Raw genomic sequence first — 19,680 nt, 5'->3', positions numbered from 1 at the left:
TAATTCAGTTCATATGTTCAGTGCATTTAAAGTCACTGAATCATTTTGATTTACCCACCGTTAAAAGTATTAAACCCACAAATGGTATCTAATGATACCTTCTCATTCAAATCACCTTATTTCAATTTCCAGTTATTAGTTTCTGATTATGCCTTTCTGTGCTATATTTGGTAGTTGATTTTTTTTTCCTCTCCTTTTCCAGCTTTTTTTGCTGTTTTCATGTTTCCTCTAAATATGCTCAGCTCTTAAGGATCTCAGTACAAAGGAAGTTCTCCAGGTTCTCAATCATTTTCATGGATCTCTTCTGCAGTCCCCAATTTTTAAAGTACCAAATACAACACTATACCATCAATATGCAAACAACACAATCTACCTTACCTCTTAACAGTTGACTTTGACAGTTTGTTTTTTGTAAACCACACTGTCATACTAAGACAGGAACTTGTGAGGAGTTATTTGCCTCGTACGACCCCACATGCTCTTCAGAAGCAGCTTCAAGATACAGTAACCCAAGAACTCATATTTAATTATTCATGTTTCTCTCCAAACAGGATTTTGGCTGTTTGAGGCTAAGCAAAAATTCTTTACTGTGAACCATTTGCTCCGTCCCAGTAACTGTAATTTACTACTTAGATTTTTACCATACACAAATATTATCAGACAGGATTTAAATATTTATTTCCTAATCATTGACAAAAATACAGAGTACACTACAGTAGTTCCGATTCCTACAGGATTTCCTTAGGAAGATACTAGTCAGTAATAAATCTTGTTACTGAAAACTACTTTTGAGCTCAACTATTTCTTAATCCACTCAGCAAGTACTTCTGTATTGAATTCTGAATACTGTAGCATTTTGCTGAACACTTTACAATCACCTTTTATGCAACAGCAGCATATCCAGTTATGCAAATATGCCATGGTTTGTGCAATTCTGATCGATGAAAGCAACAGCCACCCCCTAAAGTTAAATCAAAGGGTTAAACACTGTTTTGCGTAGAAATAAATTTGCTAGTATTAACTACCATACTTCAAGACATACAAACCTCCCCTTTTTTAAAAATACTTGCAAAAGAGCGTTCTTCAATACCCATCCTTCTCAGAAAGCTTGTACAAAGCTAGAAAACTGATGGTGGAAGTTGGCACTCCAAGAGGGTGAGAAGCCATGATGGAAGATCAGGTGCTGGGGTAAACTTCCCTTGCATTCATGACACTTTCAGCAGCAATACTAGTTATATGCACCACAGGCGGGGGATGATGTACTCATTGCCTTTCCTTTTACCTCACAGGTCATATATTTGAAAAATAAAAAAATAAAGAACTGAAAATCTACCATATCAACTTAATTTTGAATCAGTTTTTCCTTTATTTTGTCCGAGTTTGCAATTTGAATTACCAACGTACAATTACTTGAGTCTTTCCGTTCCTTAAATTTTGGCAAAGTAACATTTTTTCCCCATCTTTTTAAAAATACCCTGTATTTCAACAGTAGTTAAAAAGTAGTATCAGTATACAAATGGTCTTCCAAGGAAAATCTAAGAATTCCTGAATTATTTGGGGCCGATTTAAAATATTTATTGCTAACAAGAAAAGTTGAACTATTTTTCATTCCATAAGTAAATAAGGAATGTGGTCATAGCCTTATTGTAGGGGGGAGAAGAGAACTGCATTGCCAGCAATAGTCTGACGATCTCCATTTAGCATCAAACCCTATTATTAGAACATTTTATTTCTACCATATTAAAAGCTATACTCTTCTGAACTCTACAGATATAATGGTATGAAGTCAAAAAAGGACTTCCTATATTAATTTCTGTGCCCAACACCATTGCGTGAAGCTACTTAGCTACCTTTCAGATCACTATATACTGCTGGTACTGTTTGTATGATGACACTGATGTAAGTCCTGGAGAATGTTTACTCATTTAATTCTGGCATGCTGACGACAGTAAAAATAGCAAAAGTGTGACCATACACACCTCCAGAGAATCTTAAGAGATTTTGAAGGGTAAAAAACTTCCTTTAGCTCCAAAATCTTCTCCCATTCGGGTCTTTGAGATTCATTGCAAGCAACAGAGGAAAATGTTCTCCAAAAGCAGCAGCACAAATTATTACGTGAAAGAAAAGATATGACAACTAAATACAGATAGCTTCTCACTATTACTGAGCAAATTAGTAAGAGGGCAATAGTACAGATACAATTTTTTAAAAATTGTCTTATTTACAGAAAGAACAAATATTTCACTAGACTATTCATACCTTAAGAGATCAGATAACGTCATTGGTTCTCTCAACCAGAGTAACGCCATGTAACAAAATGAAAGGGTCATTGGCATTGTCATCCTCAGTTTCTCCTTTTGGTTCTTCATTAAATACAAGCTACCATCTACTGATCCAGAGCACACAGAGGTGCTTTCTTGGGTTTATGTTAAAAACAGAAAAGAAAAAAGAAGTCATTTGCATGATGTACACACAATCTATGGTATACTGAAAACAAAATAAAGGAACATACAAGAACCCTTGTTCAGTAACAAGTAACATTTTGAAATCATTACTTTGAGCAGTTTGGTAGTTTGTGTACTTTTCTACTAAACAGCTTAACTCTGATTTATTAATCTACCAGGATATGAGATGACAACCTGTTTTGTAAACTGCTATTTCACTGAACTAAGACACTGGATCAAATAAAGAGACAAAACTCACTCTGGTACCCATCAAAACAGACCTTTTGTTGGGAACTACACTTAAACCCGGAGTTCTAGACTGACATTAACTCTTATACAACATATAACTAACGGTACTTATGAGCTGGAAATACTATTTGCCATTTGAGAGGTGAGGGAACAGTGGGGAAAAAAGGGAAAATTCGATGTGCTTAAATCAATGCCTTGGAGTTGGGGATTAAACCAGAGTTTTAAACTTCAGCACACACTATTTACACTGCAGAAATTTTACTGAGGTTAAGGTATGGATCCATCTGCCATAGGTTCTCTAACTGTGGAAATGTTAAGAATTCTTTTAAAAAAGGGATCTACATTCAGTGAACAAGAAAACACCTTTAGAACAAAAGTATAGCAAATGGTAAAGAAGGTGGGGGGAAAAACCCAAGCAATAACATACAACCAAACCTCCTTACTTCCTTACTGAGATGAATCACTGAAAACCAAGAGAAGCAGCAATGAGAAATTTAATTTAGGGGAGTGACTTATGAGTTAGGAACCTTTTCAGCAGCGAAAGCTGGGAGTTCAGGGAAGAAGGAAGAAAAAAAAAGCTTCTCTGCCCTGCATCATGACCTAGCTAGAACAAATGAAAATGTTTTGTATTTAAATCACACCAGCACAAAACACCAGCATCGATTCCATAGAGATTTTCTCACTGTGTTTCCCCACAGACTGTTCACCTGTTCAGACAGGAACAGTGAGGGCTGGAGCCACAGCTCACCCGCTGGGAGCTGCAGGACCATGGCAAGCAGCCTGCAAAAAACAGTTTAGAACTTCAGAGAGCTTGGCAGCTCCACAGTTATGCTGGCAGCTGATAGCCAAGCCTCTAAGGTGACAGCGGTCAGCAGTAGAGGTCCAGCGCCCACTAACACACAATATGAAGACAGACACTGCAAACAGTGTGTTCCTGAGCCAGAACTGGTCTTTGATGCCACCTACCGGCTCCTAAAACAGCATCCAACAGCCCCTGGGACACAGCAACAGATTAAAAGAGCTGGCTCGAACATACCCCTTGTACAGACTAAGACAAGGTCTAGATGGGAGCATCCTACGAGGTCTATCCTGCATAGGTGCATCGGAGAACAAGAACAGGAACATCAGTTAACCGTTTTAGTCAACAGTTTCACCTTTTACATGGATACTTGTGCTTAAAGGCAGCTTTGTGACTGAAGCTCCATTATTAATTTCACATTCAACTCAATTTAAAATAATCCTCATTATATTTGTGGCCTTAATGATGGTGCACAATTTCCTTTTATTTCTTTCAGATTATGCAAGGCATGACAACACACAGCTACACGCATATAATAATTTAAGAGTTTAATAGGCTTCTCTAACAATATCTCAGTGCTATACTCAGTGGAATTTGCTATTATCCCTACAGAAAAATAATACAAAAAAATTAAAAATGCTTGCCCATTGGACAAGCCTTTTAGGAAAAAAAGGGGTGTTGAGGTTTCCAGCCTGTAGCAATAAGAGCTCAGTAAAAATGGCACAGAAAAGGAAACCTATGAATCTTCACAACAATTTATAATCGACTAGAACACATCTAGTATTACTAGTCTTAAATTTCAATATACGAAGCAATTCCTATGCTTTTTTGATTTCACCAAAATGTACTTTCATTGTCACTGAATTCTTAATCCATTTCAAGTGCTTTTAGTGAAACCACTATGACCACTTAAGGCTGAATTCAATTTCTAAAACAACAGACCAAGGACACGTTAAATTATGGCCTATCTTAAGACTATCTAGCTGTTCTAAAACTCTAAGAAACAGAACTATAAAAGGCACAAATATCAAGGAAGACAGGAGTTCCTCTAGACATCAAAAAGGTGAAGAAAATTCAATAGAATATTTTCACTAGAATTCTTTCCCTCAATTCTTTCCTCTTCATGTAATATATATTTGTGTAACACCCAAGATCTGCTACATGTACAAACATGCAGTGACTCTTCACCTGAAAATTTTGTCATTTTAATATATAAGGATGAAAGGTACTCGCATTATATTCACAAAAATTTGTGTCACCATTTTTGCACCTTCTTCCCCTGTTTGGATTTTTAAAAAATACTTTATTTATTTTTTTAATTGCTGCAGATCAGGATTCTCGTTCTATTACTATTTCTGGACTTTATAAAATAAAGAGAAAAACATGAAAGAACAAGATTGCATTATTCTGAGGGCAGACAGTATCACAGAAGAACAGAAACGGGACATAAAGAGGACAGTACATAACAGGGGAAAAAGAAACCCTGACACAGACAAAGAAGGAACAGGCAAGCAAAGAATAAAGCAAAAAAGAAAAACTATCAGAAGTTTAAAATGCAAGGAAAGGCTCTCAAATGTGCCTTGAAATGTATTTCCGATATCAGACATTGCAGCACTGCCTGGCATTACACTTGCCCAGTAGCACCAAACACTCCAGTTTTCTATAACGTTTTCATTAAAATTCTTAGCATTCTGTAAATATTTTCAACCTAATATTGTGAACAGAAAGGTTAAAAAGAATACAGAGACAAGATTCAGAAGTACCAAAAATACTGTAAGGAAAAAAAAATAGAAAGCTAAATATATCTATGGGGTAGAAAAAAACCACACACACACCCCAAAAGAACAAACTCATGTTTTTTTAACATCAAAGTCACAACTGCCAGCTCTGCTATTAGCTAAACAAGTGTTTATTATTTAAAGCTGCTGTGTTTGTGAACATCTACCTTTGCAGATATAACAGCAGTTTTTCCCCACTCCAATCAGGAGGCATGGAGCAAACTTGTTATAAAATAGAAATTCCTCCTGCATTTCCCATTGTATTTCCAGGTCCTGTTCAACTTTCATCCCTTTGGGTGGGGTTTGGGGAGGAAATTCTTCTATTCCTTGTAGAATATAAAGCACTCTAGTGGCAAACAGAACTGAAAACTTTACACTTTCCAACCAGTTCCTGCAATTCATTGTACATTAATACACTTTATATATATTTATTTACTTATATTAAAAAAACTATACAAAAATGGTTTCCAGATAGTTCAGTTCATTGCTCCTACCCGAGACATGGCTGGTTGATGAGGCAAAGCTGCAGTCAGTCGGTAGATCCCCCTCACTTTCAGAGAGCGACAGCAAGTGAAGAAGGCTGGGTCTCTCTGGTTCGCTGTCCACATCAGTACTGCTATCGCATACCTGTTTTTTTGTAAATAAGTCATTGTATTATCTACTGTTTGTTACTGTTTCGATCTGAAGAAACCAAATAAAGCATGACGGATGCAAGATCAACAGTACATTAAGTTTAAACCCAAACCGTTCACATTTTTACTTTCTCTATGAATCACCAGGACATAAAGAAACCCTGCAAAAAAAGTATTTTGAAAGGATTTCTCAAGATAAACAGATTTATGGTGATTACATTACATTTCAATCTGCTACAATGATCAGAAAGTTGGCAATACATAGAATCAAAGCTTGATGAAATAAGTAACTTCAAGAGAGCAGGCAGGAAAGAATGGTAGTTGATAATGCATTTTCTGTTGTAATTTCTACTCTATCTACTGACTATCCACGCCAAGACAAAGCCATATTTTTAAACAAGTAATTTTCCATACACAGAGAAGTATTTGTCTCTCAAGACGAGGAAAAAAACCTAAACAAAAAAATGGGCATGTGGAACCCTGTTTAGAAGACATCTTTCATGCTGAAGTGACATTAATACAAGCTAGATATGTAGCTTGAACAAAGAAGGTTTCTGCTGTTGTTTTTTAAAAGATACCAAACATCTTGTGGGATTTGAGCTTTTCACTTACTGATAATGCTTTGACAGTTTCCCCAGCTGGTCTGTTGCAATATGCCTGCTTGCTCTTCTGAAGATAACGTCTCCAAAAATTGCACAGAATTTCATCCTGATAAATACAAATGGACAGTGATTAGTGCAAAGTTTACAAGATCATTAATTGCTGAGAGAACAGGGTGTAATTTCTAACTCAGGAATCTGAATAATGTTCCAGCTCTAATTTTATTAACTGCAATTTATAAACTATACTTTAAAATTACCAGAGAAACTTAGTTTGTTTTCATATACTTAATGTTTTTAAACAGGGAGTTGTTCAATTCACTTTAAAAATTACAATCTTTTTGCATAACACCCCCTATTACATACTCACAGCGTACCGAACTCACACTGACACCTACATACCTTCATTTGTGGACATACTCCTAGTGCTTCCAAAGCTTCAGCTTGTTTCTTTAGCACAAGCTGAAAGCCTTCACAAACGTACCATTCACAGCCTCCATCTAAGTAAAAAATAATAAAAAAAAAAAAAGTATGGCTTTGTTTGTACTGTTTTGGGTTTTTTTTTTAACCTTATGCACACTTATTTCCACTTAATGTTATGTTCTCTTGGTATCAGGACAGAGACATGTCTCTCCATTAAACAATTTCAGATCCTAGGGCATAGACCAGCTATACTCCATTAAATTCCACAGCCTTAATCAAAAAAGAAAAGCTACTGAACAAGCACTGTTCTTCACACATTTCCCAAGAGTAATGTATTTCACTACAATTCCTAGTGTGGCAATCGAGTGGAGAGTTGTTAAGTGACCAGTTTTAAATAACTGGGAACCTGTCATTAAGAAATGAAATACGATCATTTCTTTCCCATCCCTGGCACAGAAAACTGGAACGCATTACGGTCCTGAGTCAGGCAAAAAAACCCCAATATCGCTATGTTATTCACCATTCTCTCCCACAGAATCATACACATTTAAATGAAAGAAACTTTCTCAGATATTCAGAGCTTCTAGTAAATCTCAGCAAAACATGAATTTCATAAGGAATAGGCCTTCTCCAATCTATTAATTATTCCCTCACATTGCGTTACATTTACTTTTTGCCCTTACATCTCTGTATTTACAATTCTTTTTCTACAGGCTTTTGGTCTTAGAGATTTACTCTGCATTTCTCACTTTCTTTTCATTCCCTCCACACCTCTTCTTCATTATTTTTCCTTCCAGTCACACCTCGCATCTCACCATCTTAGAAGTTACCTGCCCAAAGCTTCTGCCCTGCTTTAATGATGTTGGCTTTAACTGTTAACCACAGATACAGCTTACTCCTACAAACACAAGAAAATAAGCTACCATAGTATAATGTAACTGCCCTCACAGAAGAGTCTTTATGAAGCTAAGGATTTCTTTCTTTAAGAAGCCTGGGGGATGGTTAACGACCTTCCTAACGGAAGCGTGAAGTGGTACACAGCTCAGACTTCAGGAGCAAATAGGACAAAGACAAGTGGAGGTGTTACGGTTGTTCCCCTTTTCAATCCTCCCCTTCAAGTCCCCACAACTGTTCTTTTCAAAGGAATGTAGTAATCCACTGCCACCACAGTAGAGCGAAGGTAGGTCAGCATATCAGAGACAAAGATAACTCCATGCTTCATTTAGTATGGTAATTTTTGAAAGTGGCCACAACAGTAAAACACCTATCCAGCAATCACAGTATACATACATAAGCTCCAGCAGCAGCCTTACCATAACACCCTTGCAGCATGTATCATCATATGTGATGACTACTATTCTTCTGAATCATGAAATTAATAGCAGAGAAGTGACTCTGGATGAAAGATGTAATATTGGTTTAGCTATTGGAACTGCCTGAAATCTCTTCCATGTGGGTTTGTGTGTAGATTACAGGGCCAAGTACCTGTAACGCAAGCCAGACTGACGTTCTAAGAGCTGGACCACCGTCACATCTCACTTACAAAGACAGACAACTTTTCTGGTTTTGTGATAGCCATCACAAGAAAGGAACAAAGGGATCACCACATCTGAATGCATGCCACCAGTATCTCCAGCGAGTATGGGCTTCCACAAATCAAAGTGGCAATAGTTCTGTTCAATGCAAAAAAAAAACCACCACGAGGCTCACAGAGGTCACCTGTGGCTCAGGAAGTTGCCAAAGGTGACCTTTTAAGGTACTGACAGCATTTGGGGGGTGTATTTTGTTCCCATTCTCACAGTCTTTCTTAGTTATCTGATTTTGGCTACTGTCAAAGACATAATGGGCCAGGTGAACCCTGGCTGAACAGCCATTCTTATGCAAAATACAGAGGGAAACTCATACATACCAGATTTTTCCTGCTTTCTTACACCTTTGGAGATTGTCTGGACTCTTGCATTTGAAATAAAATCAGTGTTTACAACTTCTCTAGTTCTCTGTAAAACAGGAATACGTCTTAACAAGAAAAATAAGCCAGGCCTAACTTGCATAGATTGTCCCATCATAAAACATAAGGGAGGAACTTGTTCAAATTTCCTAAGCTAAAGGGAGACGGAACACTCTGAACTTTTCATTCAGAAATTATCGCGAAAATAGAGGATTACTATCCTGGACATACAGGCGACGTGCTTCAGGGTTTCTGTACACTGGTGCTGTACTAAAGTGCAGCAATACCCAGCAATGACTCTAAGGCACCTAGGCACCGTGCTGACACTACAGCTACAGCAACACAGCATCTTAAACTGGCTCATTTTAAATTTTGTGATTTCAAGGAACACTAGTTCTAAACAGCATCAAGTAAAGCATGAAGAAGGAAGAATCATGGTACTGCCTGCAACTCCTAATGCCCAGGAGGAAGTCTAACATTTTAATATAAAACCAAGAAACAATCAAAATAAACTTCTTCCAAGGCCAGTAGCTTTTTACCTCAATAACATTGTGGCAAGATCTGCAATAAAATCTGCCTCCATCAGTGACACCCCAGTTCACTTCTGAACATTGGGCACAGCGCTCGTTAAAATCTCTCTAAAAGGAAAAAAAATAAATAGTTTTACATGCATTCAAGTAAAACAAATGGCACTATTACTAGGCTACTGCACAGCTTCTGGGATTGTTCACAGAGGAGAATATTTATGCCCTTTATGTTAGCTCTGGTTGATAACAAATAATCATAGCGTTTGCTATCAGTCAGAGATAACTGCGAACAAATAATTTTAGCTGGGAAGCATCAGCTCTTGTGTATGTAAACATGAGTACAAGGGGAGTAACAATAACCCACACCTAGCACACATGACGTGGCTTGAAGAAAATCACGCGCCAGAAATGTAAGCGGAGACAAAAAGTAGAGGGTGGGAAATGAAAGTAAAAATAAATTTCTAGCACTCTGCAGAAACACATGCAGTGGAAGAAAGCCTGCACAAGCCGGTGAAGAGACGAGCCGGGAGAAAGGACGACTTCCCGGAGAAACCGGAGGAGGAGGAGAAAAGAGGCAAAACAACAGATTGGAACAAAAAATGTTTTTCCGAAGCACCCCACACGAGCGTGGTGGGGACAGGCAGCTCCCTTCGGGCCCGGGCGGGCGGCCGGCGGCAGGACACTGAGCACTTCACTGAGGGGACATGGGCGCTTCACCTCTGAGGGGACACTGAGCACTTCACTGAGGGGACATGGGCGCTTCACCTCTGAGGGGACACTGAGCACTTCACTGAGGGGACATGGGCGCTTCACCTCTGAGGGGACACTGAGCACTTCACTGAGGGGACATGGGCGCTTCACCTCTGAGGGGACACTGAGCACTTCACTGAGGGGACATGGGCGCTTCACCTCTGAGGGGACACTGAGCACTTCACTGAGGGGACATGGGCGCTTCACCTCTGAGGGGACACTGAGCACTTCACTGAGGGGACATGGGCGCTTCACCTCTGAGGGGACACTGAGCACTTCACTGAGGGGACATGGGCGCTTCACCTCTGAGGGGACACTGAGCACTTCACTGAGGGGACATGGGCGCTTCACCTCTGAGGGGACACTGAGCACTTCACTGAGGGGACATGGGCGCTTCACCTCTGAGGGGACACTGAGCACTTCACTGAGGGGACATGGGCGCTTCACCTCTGAGGGGACACTGAGCACTTCACTGAGGGGACATGGGCGCTTCACCTCTGAGGGGACACTGAGCACTTCACTGAGGGGACATGGGCGCTTCAGCTCTGAGGGGACACTCCCGTCCCCTCTGAGGGGACATGGGCGCGTCCCCGCTGAGGGGACACTGAGCACTTCACTGAGGGGACATGGGCGCGTCCCCGCTGAGGGGACACTGAGCACTTCACTGAGGGGACATGGGCGCTTCACCTCTGAGGGGACACTGAGCACTTCACTGAGGGGACATGGGCGCTTCACCTCTGAGGGGACACTATGAACTTCACCAAGGGGACGTGGGTGACAGGACAAGGGGTAATGGCTTTAAACTAAAACAGGGTAGGTTTAGACTGGATAGAAGGAAGAAATTCTTTACAATGAGGGTAGTAAAACACTGGAAGGGGTTGTCCAGAGAGGTAGTGGAGGCCCCATCCCTGGAAACATTCAAGGCCAGGTTGGACGGGGCTCTGAGCAACCTGATCTAGTTAGCGATGTCCCTGCTCACTGCAGGGGGGTTGGACTAGGTGACCTCTAGGGGTCCCTTCCAACCCAAAACATTCTATGATTCTATGATTCACCTCTGAGGGGACACTGAGCACTTCTTGAGGGGACATGTGCCCTTCACCTCTGAGGGGACACTGAGCACTTCACTTCAGAGGGGACGCTGTGAACTTTGCTGAGGGGACATGGGCACTTCACCCCTGAGGCTGTACTGAAGCTGTTGGGAGACTGCTACTGCCTGTACAAAAGGAGGCCACAAGGACTCATTTAACTATGTAAAGTGCTTGGAGATCCTAGAATGAGGGAAACTATGATTTGAAGTTCGCTTTCAATTAAAAAAAAACCCCAAACCTCCAGATCTTGATGTAAGTCTCTAATTTCTTGCACGCTAATAATAATGTTTAAAGATGTCTAAACACTGAGATCTGTTATTGCAATGAATTTGCCCACAAAATTGGAGAACAGGTTTAGGCCCCTTAAAAAAAAAAAAAAGTCCACTAAGTGAAAGCATGGGAAAAAATTAAAGCTAAAATATACATAGAAAGAGGTGAGGCTGCCTTGACAGCTGTGGTTACATTGATGTTGGAGGATATGTACAGAGCTAGAGGGGAACTGTTCATGTTCAAGAAAAAAAGTTATTACTCATACCAACTGTGATCTTTTTTCCAGTGTGGGATGAACATTTGTAACACCCATTAAAGAGAATTGCGCATGTAATTCCTGACATGTTAAAAAGGCGATTGTCAACCTCACAGAAATGTAGCTAGTACTTGGATGAAACAGATCCTACTTGTGATTTTAATTTCCATATTTTTTGTTTGTGGAAATACTGTTCTGGGAAAGCAGAGCCACTTCGTGTGACGGGAAGAGTTTGATCTTTTTGTAATGAGTTTCTAAGATGAAATACTAGCTTGAAAAAGAATGAGGGTAGCTGTACCTGTGGTGAAACAGGAAGAGTTGTGTTCCGGTTCAGAAGATAAGGCGTTGCTCCTGCTGAGAGCAGGACTGGACACTGCGAACGGGCAGTGGGCCTGCCCACGGGATTTAACTAAATTGAAGAACTTATTTCAATTAAACATGGAAATGACTGCTTTGATGAGGCAGGACCTCGGAGTTAGGACTTCTGTCTTCTAATTACAGCTGGTCAAAAAAAAAATGTTGAAGCGTGATCGCAGGGCTCTGCCAATTTGTCAAACCCAGAACGCTTCATATTCAATGGCAGCGGTTGAAGATAAGCATGACAAGAAGAAAAGTGGGGGTGACTGCACGGGGAACTATACTGGTGTAATTCTGGGCATAGCGGTGTAACGTGCCAGGGAAGTTTTTGAACAGGCAAGCCCTTACTCTCCATTTTCTATGCGGGTGAAAGAGAGACATGAAACGCTACCAAACTTCAGAAGGGAAGTTGTACAAAGACTAATACTGATGTTACTAGTTACTTACTAGTATCCAAGCTCTCTATAAATGCAAAGCTTCTATCGGTGTTTCTCAAGACCATCAACTAATTAGTGCAGACTAGTAATCTAGTAGCAAAAAATCAAAGCATAATAGGGGTAGCAAGTCTTATATCTATTTCTTAAATAATTTTTGAAATGACATGTATGAAACCGGTTTTTCAGCATATAAAATTATGTGTAACCTTTGTCCCTAATTACAAGTTACCCAAGCATACTGATAGGGGTATGATAATTTCAAAGCCAGGAGACAGACTGTCTTCCTGCTTTGGCTCACTTCTCTAATTAAGATCATTAAGCATAGTAGTCAGATTGATTCAAGGCTTAGATAAATAATATGTCCTGTTGTTTCCATTGATTTGAATTTTTAATGAAGGGGGTTCCATTGCTGATAATCACATTTCTGGCCCTTGACTGCAGACTTTCTACATGTGAAAATGTAAAAACTGCATATTGGACTGAAAGATATGTCCCTTGGCCTATCCCTTGGGATAATGCTCATGAAATTGTGCTGTCTCCAGGATACGAACTTCTGCAGCAGAGATTCTCCCCAGAGTCTTTACCCATTGTCAGACACCTACTACAGAGAGTTCCATCAGAAAGGCAGCCTCAACCGCTCTAAAGATTGTGCAGATCAACACAGGGCAGATCTACCAGATTCAAGTTTATGGAAAACATACACAGTTATTAGCATCCACAATCTGATTTCTGCACCATCTCTCCATGGAAGAACTCATGTTTAAAAACAGACAGAAAACAAAAGGGGAATTAGGAAAACAAGAAGCAAATGGCTTCACTCTAACTGATCTCTATAGAAGGGGTCAAGGGAAAAAGCTGTCCCAAGCAGCAGCGCGGTGGAGGCAAAGGTGCGGAGAGGCAGTTGTGCAAGAAGCCGGCAGGAGAAGGGACAAAGGTGGGAACAGCAGCAAAGCGTAGGGGTTGCAGCAAGCTCGGCAGGGGAGGATAACCAGGGAGGGGCAGAGCTCAGAGGAGCTTTGAAGGAAGCGACAAGAAGAATGAATTTAACGTTACAGCTCAGGCACACCCGGCACTGCCTTGCAATAGTGTTTATGATACAGCTTCAGCTCTCAAATTTTATTTTTTAAATACATTTCTAGCCCTGCTGTGGAAACCCTGAAAATATGACCTCAAACATCCAAAACACCATAAAGCAAGTAACTTTTTTTCCCAAAGTTTACTCAGCTGTTCTTAGAGCATGAGCAGCCCGAAGCTGAATTTTTGACTACCCAAAGCAGCACGGCTGCACCCAGGAGGGAGGGCAGACTTAGCCCGTCTTACACGCTGGGTATGAGGTTCACACCATCAGCTTCGGCTTTGCACATATGCTGCAGCCCAGCCTGTTTCGCGGGGGTACATTGCGGTGCCACAGTCTCACTCCAGTTTCACGCGTGCCTCTCCATGCCACAGGGAGCTGGCGATCATCTGCGATTGTCTAACCAGGGGTGTTTGGAGATACAGACCACAAGAGAGGACCTCACATTCAGATGAGCTGCTCTAGGAGGTAAAATTCTTCGAGGTCAGCTTCCTCATGTGATCTGAAGCCGTGCTAACATGTGGTCAGCAGCGAAGTGATTTGGGAGGTCTGCCTGGGGATGCTGAAGTCCTGGCTGGAGTCAAGTACAGACCTTGTTGTGGGTCCTCTCCTTCAAAGGCAGGATCTCTTTCCAGATGATCACCAAGCTGCTGTCTCTGTGTCCATACTAGCAGAGGTTGCACCCCTCAGTGCCTGGTGACTATGTTAACCTGATCCTACAGAGATACAGAGTAGGGGAAGGACACTTCTAGGAGAGAAGGTGATCTCAGCAGCCACAAAGGAACAGAGCAGGCAGTGGGTGTTTGAATGTCCCGTTTCACATCTCAGGCACATGTAATGCTTTTATTTTCTCCTTTTTCAGATGTTATTGAGCAGCTAATGCGAAACATTCCTTCAAATTGTAATACTTCAATAGCGTCAGACTTTATCTAGTTCCCAGCTTTACTGAAAGAAAAATACACAGCATACCGAAGGGGATCTTGGGTTCCACTATAGCTCTGTGTGTCCATAGAGCCCTGAAGAGTGTTCTCAAGATCATCCTCGGATGTGTTTAATCCACAAACACAGTGGTATTTTTAAAGGAATCGAGAGCCACCTTGTGGAGCTGGGATTCATGAAGGGGCTCCAAATAATACTGCTGGGAGCAGCTACTCGTTGCTAGGAATTCAGATCCAGCAGGATCCTGGTGGTTATTAATCTGGTAAACATGCACATGTCTGTGCATTTTCAGTGAGCGCACAGTACACAGCTCCTCTGCTGATTAAAACTGGGCAGCAAAGAAACATACTTGTGGGCAGTGGCAGGCAGGAATGTAAAAGTGGTGGAAAAATGCAGAAAGCAGCAGAATCACTTAATGTGTCCCACCCTGGCCCGGCGGGGGGGGGGGGGGGGACAGCGGGCGGCTGGTGGTGTTCACAGGGCATTTTTCACCATATAATTACTTAAGTCCTCAAAAGTGCTGATATGTTTTGGAATCATTATGTGTAGATTTCTGTCGCAGGCTTATTTTCTCCTGCAGTCATTCATTAACATCAAGAATTAGGATTGCCAGAGCCCAAATACTGGCCCATGCTCCATAACTAAAGAAATAGCAAAGATGGGATCGCTGATGGACATAAGCCGTAACCAGAAATATTCACTGGTCATTGTTCCTGTGTAGAAGTAAAGAGTAGTCTTGGTTCTGAGGTTGCAATAGGGGCTATAAAATGATTCTTTTACCTTTTTCTCTCCCATCATTAATCATGATGAACTCTCGAGCTGCTTGTCACTACCAGTATGTGGATACCAGCACATGGTCTTACTAAAACAAGAGGAGAGGTGTTTGATATTTTTCAGTACCTTAATGCAGCAGCAACTTTATCTTCAGCACATATTGTCATTAGATGATGTCTTAAAAATGTATTTTGTATAAGCACAAATTTTAAAAGCCTCTCTAAGTGGTAGACCTTATAAAGAAGCTCGCACAAAAAAGAAGGGACTGTGATGCTGGAGTCATTCTCCAGGTGCTAGAGAAGCCCTTGCTGAGGTAAATGGCTGGTAATCCGTCTGGTTATTGAATCATGACACAACCAAGTCCAGAACAGGACTTGAACGCTGAGCAGTCCTACATGCTTTTACCCATCTTCTAGTGAGCTAAGTTTCAGCTCCAGAAGCTTTTTTAATTAGTTACGCACTAGCAGAGCTCTAAGCTAAATTCAATTTCAGAAAAGATAACCACTTTCAAAATCCTTGTTAGCCAAACAGTCATTAATATCCCGAAGCACGCTACAAGGCAAACAGCAAGTCATTCACTTTAGGTCAAGTCTTAACAAACAAGCCCAACATATCCTTTATGCTTAATAGAGTTTAGTTTCCCCTTTTGTTCAAACATTGTTTTGGTAAACAGGAGATATCTATCGGTATCCCTAATAGTTGCTTCAGACGGGTTTAATTTTTCCCCCAGTAATTTAAATGTAACCACATATAAGATGACATGTGGTAGTAGGAGAAAATTCAGAAAAAGACACAACAAGGCTATGGTAAGGAACTGACAACTTCTATTCTGGTTTCAAAACATGGAAATCTCAAAAAACCCTGCACTTTTTCCTATCATACTTCATTCCATCATGCTTCCAAGAGGCCATCATGCATGGATCCATAGAGCACTGGGAGCAGGTTTCCAGTGTTTGTTCCAAAACAATGATTCCACATTAGAGGTGAAGGAAAGCCAAATGTAGAAGAAATAAACAGAATGCAAACCCTTATTTTCAGTACATTCCCAAGCTTTGGACTCAAGTCTGCACTTCCCAAGTTGTCTCTGTCAAAAGGAGAGTGCAGCAGCATTCAGGAGAATCCAGAAGAACCAGTAGGATCACCCTAACCAGGATGCCGTACTCTTCAAAACCGACATGCATCTTCAAGGTTACAAAGGATGTTTGATAAATGCTATTCTAAACTAGACATGGTCCCGGCAAAGTCAATGTTCTGCAAAGAAAATTAAAATAAGAATGATATTTAATACACCTTTAAAATAAAGAATTTTTTCCCTTTCTCAATTTCTATTCCCCACTCCCAATACACAGCTTTTATGATAGTTTTTATTGCATATACTTATGCAGGATTGTGGAGTTTAAAAGGAGAGTTTAGAACATATATTTTCCGGTCTAACTACAACATTAAAAAAAATTGCAATTAAATTTCTAGGACCCCTTGCAGTTCATAAACTGTTTTTTAAAGGAGGGGCTATAAAAAGTAGTTGTGATTGCTAGTATAATAATAAAAATGAAAATACAGTAAAATAGAGACATAGCTTTGCTTTGACTTACAATCTCATTTCCCCAGTGACTTTTGCCCTCCTTTTCTCAACATTTTTCTGTCTTTTCTTTCCGAAGAAAGCAAACGTCACCATCCCTATTCAAAGCTTGATTAAGCCTGTAAGTTGCAGCATGCCATGGGACCTAGGTAGCTTCACGCTGGCGTGACTATATTGTGCCTTGGCAAGGTTCAGTGCTGTTCTTGAGCTCCCCTGTGCACTGGGGCGTTTGTGGCAGTGGTGTTACTAAATAGACCATAATGACAAGGGAACAGAGCCATGATGGTTCCTTTTTGCCTTACCCCTACATAAATATCCTTAAAACAACTTATTTCTGTAGACACACAGAAGAGTCACAGAGGAAAGCTTTGCGTCTGCAATGCTGAAGACCGCTCACGTCTTTGGTTCAGGTATCAGTTATACAGTGGGGACATCAAAAGTGTGGAAAGGCTCTGGCCAGGACTGAGAGGTACCTGAGACCCCATGAGGACCTCTTTGAGTATAGCAAATTGAATTGCAGCCCTGTTTTATCAGTATTGTTGTAGCAAATTTTTGGTTTAAGAGGATGCATTTAGCAGTGACAAAGGGACCGAGCATTATAATCAGGAGAAAAATGCTGAAACCAATTTTTAAGAGCTTTTGTGCAATGAGGATGAGAAGAGGAAAGCTAGGGATGAGTCATGCTTTTTTCAGCTTATTGATGCGTTTCCTCTTAAGACTTTTTAGTTTTTAAGAAATGTAGTCTCTACTTGAGGACAGCAATTTAATTATGATTGAAAATTGTCCTTCTGGGGCCTTTTAACACCATTAAAAGTACTCATTGTGTTCCGGCGCTAGTTGCTTTCCTGGTTTTAAACAAAACTGTCTGGTGGTTCGTTAAAGTATTCCATCCAAAGCCCATTAAAGACACTGGAAAATTTTTCAGTCATTTCAGTGGATCTTTGATCATGCCCTCTTGGACACTGACTTGGGGTAGGTGTATGTATGCATACTGTAGCAATTATCACAGAAGAATGTGTTTAGCCTTAGCTCACCCTTGGGAAATAGAAGTATCGCTGTCACCACTTGCAGATGGATCTGTAGATCTGTACACCACGAGTTCTCTTAGTCAGATCAGCACATAATCCTGCAGCACGTAATTCTGGAGTGATAGCTTACTATTGCATCAGGGATTTCTTTCCCTGACGTGTCTTAGTTATTTATTTATCGATACCTTCTTTTCTATTCCTGGCACATGAAGAACTTATAAGAAATTAATTTTCTGACAGCCCCCACTTCTTGGGTCAATCTGCACACAGAAAACTTTTCACATCATCTATAGAGGTTTAAAAAATTAGTAATTCTCTTTCCTTGTCCCTGCTGCCTTCCTCTTCAGATGAGCTCTCCTCGGAAGAGACTCCGGAACAGGGAAGGTGGGATGCAAATCCCTGACACATGGAGTGCTCTGGGAATCCCACCCTCGCCCGAGGAAAATCTGGCACATACCTCTGTGATAAAGTCACCTTCGCTGAGTGGTCTGATCACACTCTGGAGGTAGCGTGTGAAATCATGTGGCCTCACGGAGTAGGGATTTGGGGCTTTTTTCTGATGGTAGCCAAACAGATGCTTGCTTTCTTACATGAATATGATGTGTGGTAAAAAGGCCACGTGCCCAAATTACTGATGCCTTCACAATCTTTCTTCCATTTCTTTTTCTTAGCCATGCACATGAGACACTACGTGCTACTTCAAGAGTATACCCAAGATAGGGAAGGGATAATTTACTGATTTAAAAATTCTAAGGTACGCTAAGTATCCTTCACAATCGTCAGAAAGGAAGAAAAAGGAGATATGAAAGTCAGACCAGGAATCTTATTTTCATCTTATCCCTGTCCATATGACAAGGGCAAGCAAACCCAAACAAAGGCATAAACAGCATACACCCATCCCCAGAATTGCTCACACCATTTAGGCAATTTAGAGCAGTAAACAAAGATAAGTGATCTGCACAGAAGCAGCTTTAGGTGACCACAAATGGATACCGCTGTTTAATTCAACCCTCTCTCACCTAAACAAGTTTGTTTTCTCAGCGGTGTTTATTTGTACTAGGGAGTGCTAGGGAAAAAATTCCATCCTCCTCCAGATTAGCTGCTTCAATGCTGTGAAAATCCAGTATTTCCCCAGCCTGAGAATATATTCCTCCCACAGACACACTCTGTATTTTGCGGTCTTGCCAACATTTGTTGGTTGGTTGTTTTTTTCCCTGTAACTCAATAGCATTTTGCTGGCTCTGGAGCTGGTCTCTTAAATGGAAGAAGTTCAGTCCGGAAGGGAAACCCCATCTGATCAGCATTTCTGTCTCAAGAGGCAGGCAAGTGGGGAAAGGAGAGATAAGGCAGAAGCAGATATGTGAAGGTTTGAAAAAAATAAATTGGGTGATGGTGGCAGGGGAATGTTTTCCCCCTTTTTCTGATGCTGAAAAATGGAAATATTGAGGAAAACCTTCAGAAAAACTTTTGTGTGAAATATTTTTTAAAATCCACAAGGAAATAATTCCTAGGCTAAGAAGTTGAAAATTGCATACACTTCAGGTTGTCAAAATGTTTTCCTGTAGCTCATACACATTTCAATCATTTCCACTTCCCCGTGAAAGCATGCACCATTAGGCAATGGCACGCCCCTTGTGATAGTGCTGGCCTGCATACCAGAGGCCACGCTTACTCTCAGTCCTTGTGGAGACATAGCTTGGTTAACCTCTCAGGTATGGGAATTCAGCA

The 19,680-nt window shown here is 40.8% G+C and overlaps 1 protein-coding gene across 1 annotated transcript in view; it reads right to left on the bottom strand.

Annotated features, from left to right (window-relative positions):
• TAF1B (TATA-box binding protein associated factor, RNA polymerase I subunit B) overlaps nucleotides 1–19,680 on the bottom strand; it is a 120,327-nt gene that overhangs the window by 39,609 nt on the left and 61,038 nt on the right. Inside the window, exons 2-7 of the mRNA XM_035895330.1 lie at nucleotides 9,412–9,510; nucleotides 8,834–8,921; nucleotides 6,904–7,001; nucleotides 6,515–6,610; nucleotides 5,765–5,897; nucleotides 2,260–2,416 (exon numbers count right to left, since the gene is read on the bottom strand). Coding sequence (XP_035751223.1) covers nucleotides 2,260–2,416; nucleotides 5,765–5,897; nucleotides 6,515–6,610; nucleotides 6,904–7,001; nucleotides 8,834–8,921; nucleotides 9,412–9,510 — 671 coding nt within the window. The remainder of the gene's footprint in view (nucleotides 1–2,259; nucleotides 2,417–5,764; nucleotides 5,898–6,514; nucleotides 6,611–6,903; nucleotides 7,002–8,833; nucleotides 8,922–9,411; nucleotides 9,511–19,680) is intronic.

The sequence above is a fragment of the Egretta garzetta genome, unplaced genomic scaffold (genome assembly GCF_000687185.1).
Source record: "Egretta garzetta isolate BGI_Z169 unplaced genomic scaffold, ASM68718v1 scaffold15, whole genome shotgun sequence".
Taxonomy (NCBI): Eukaryota; Metazoa; Chordata; class Aves; order Pelecaniformes; family Ardeidae; genus Egretta; species Egretta garzetta.
This window is presented reverse-complemented; position numbering and strand designations above follow the sequence as displayed.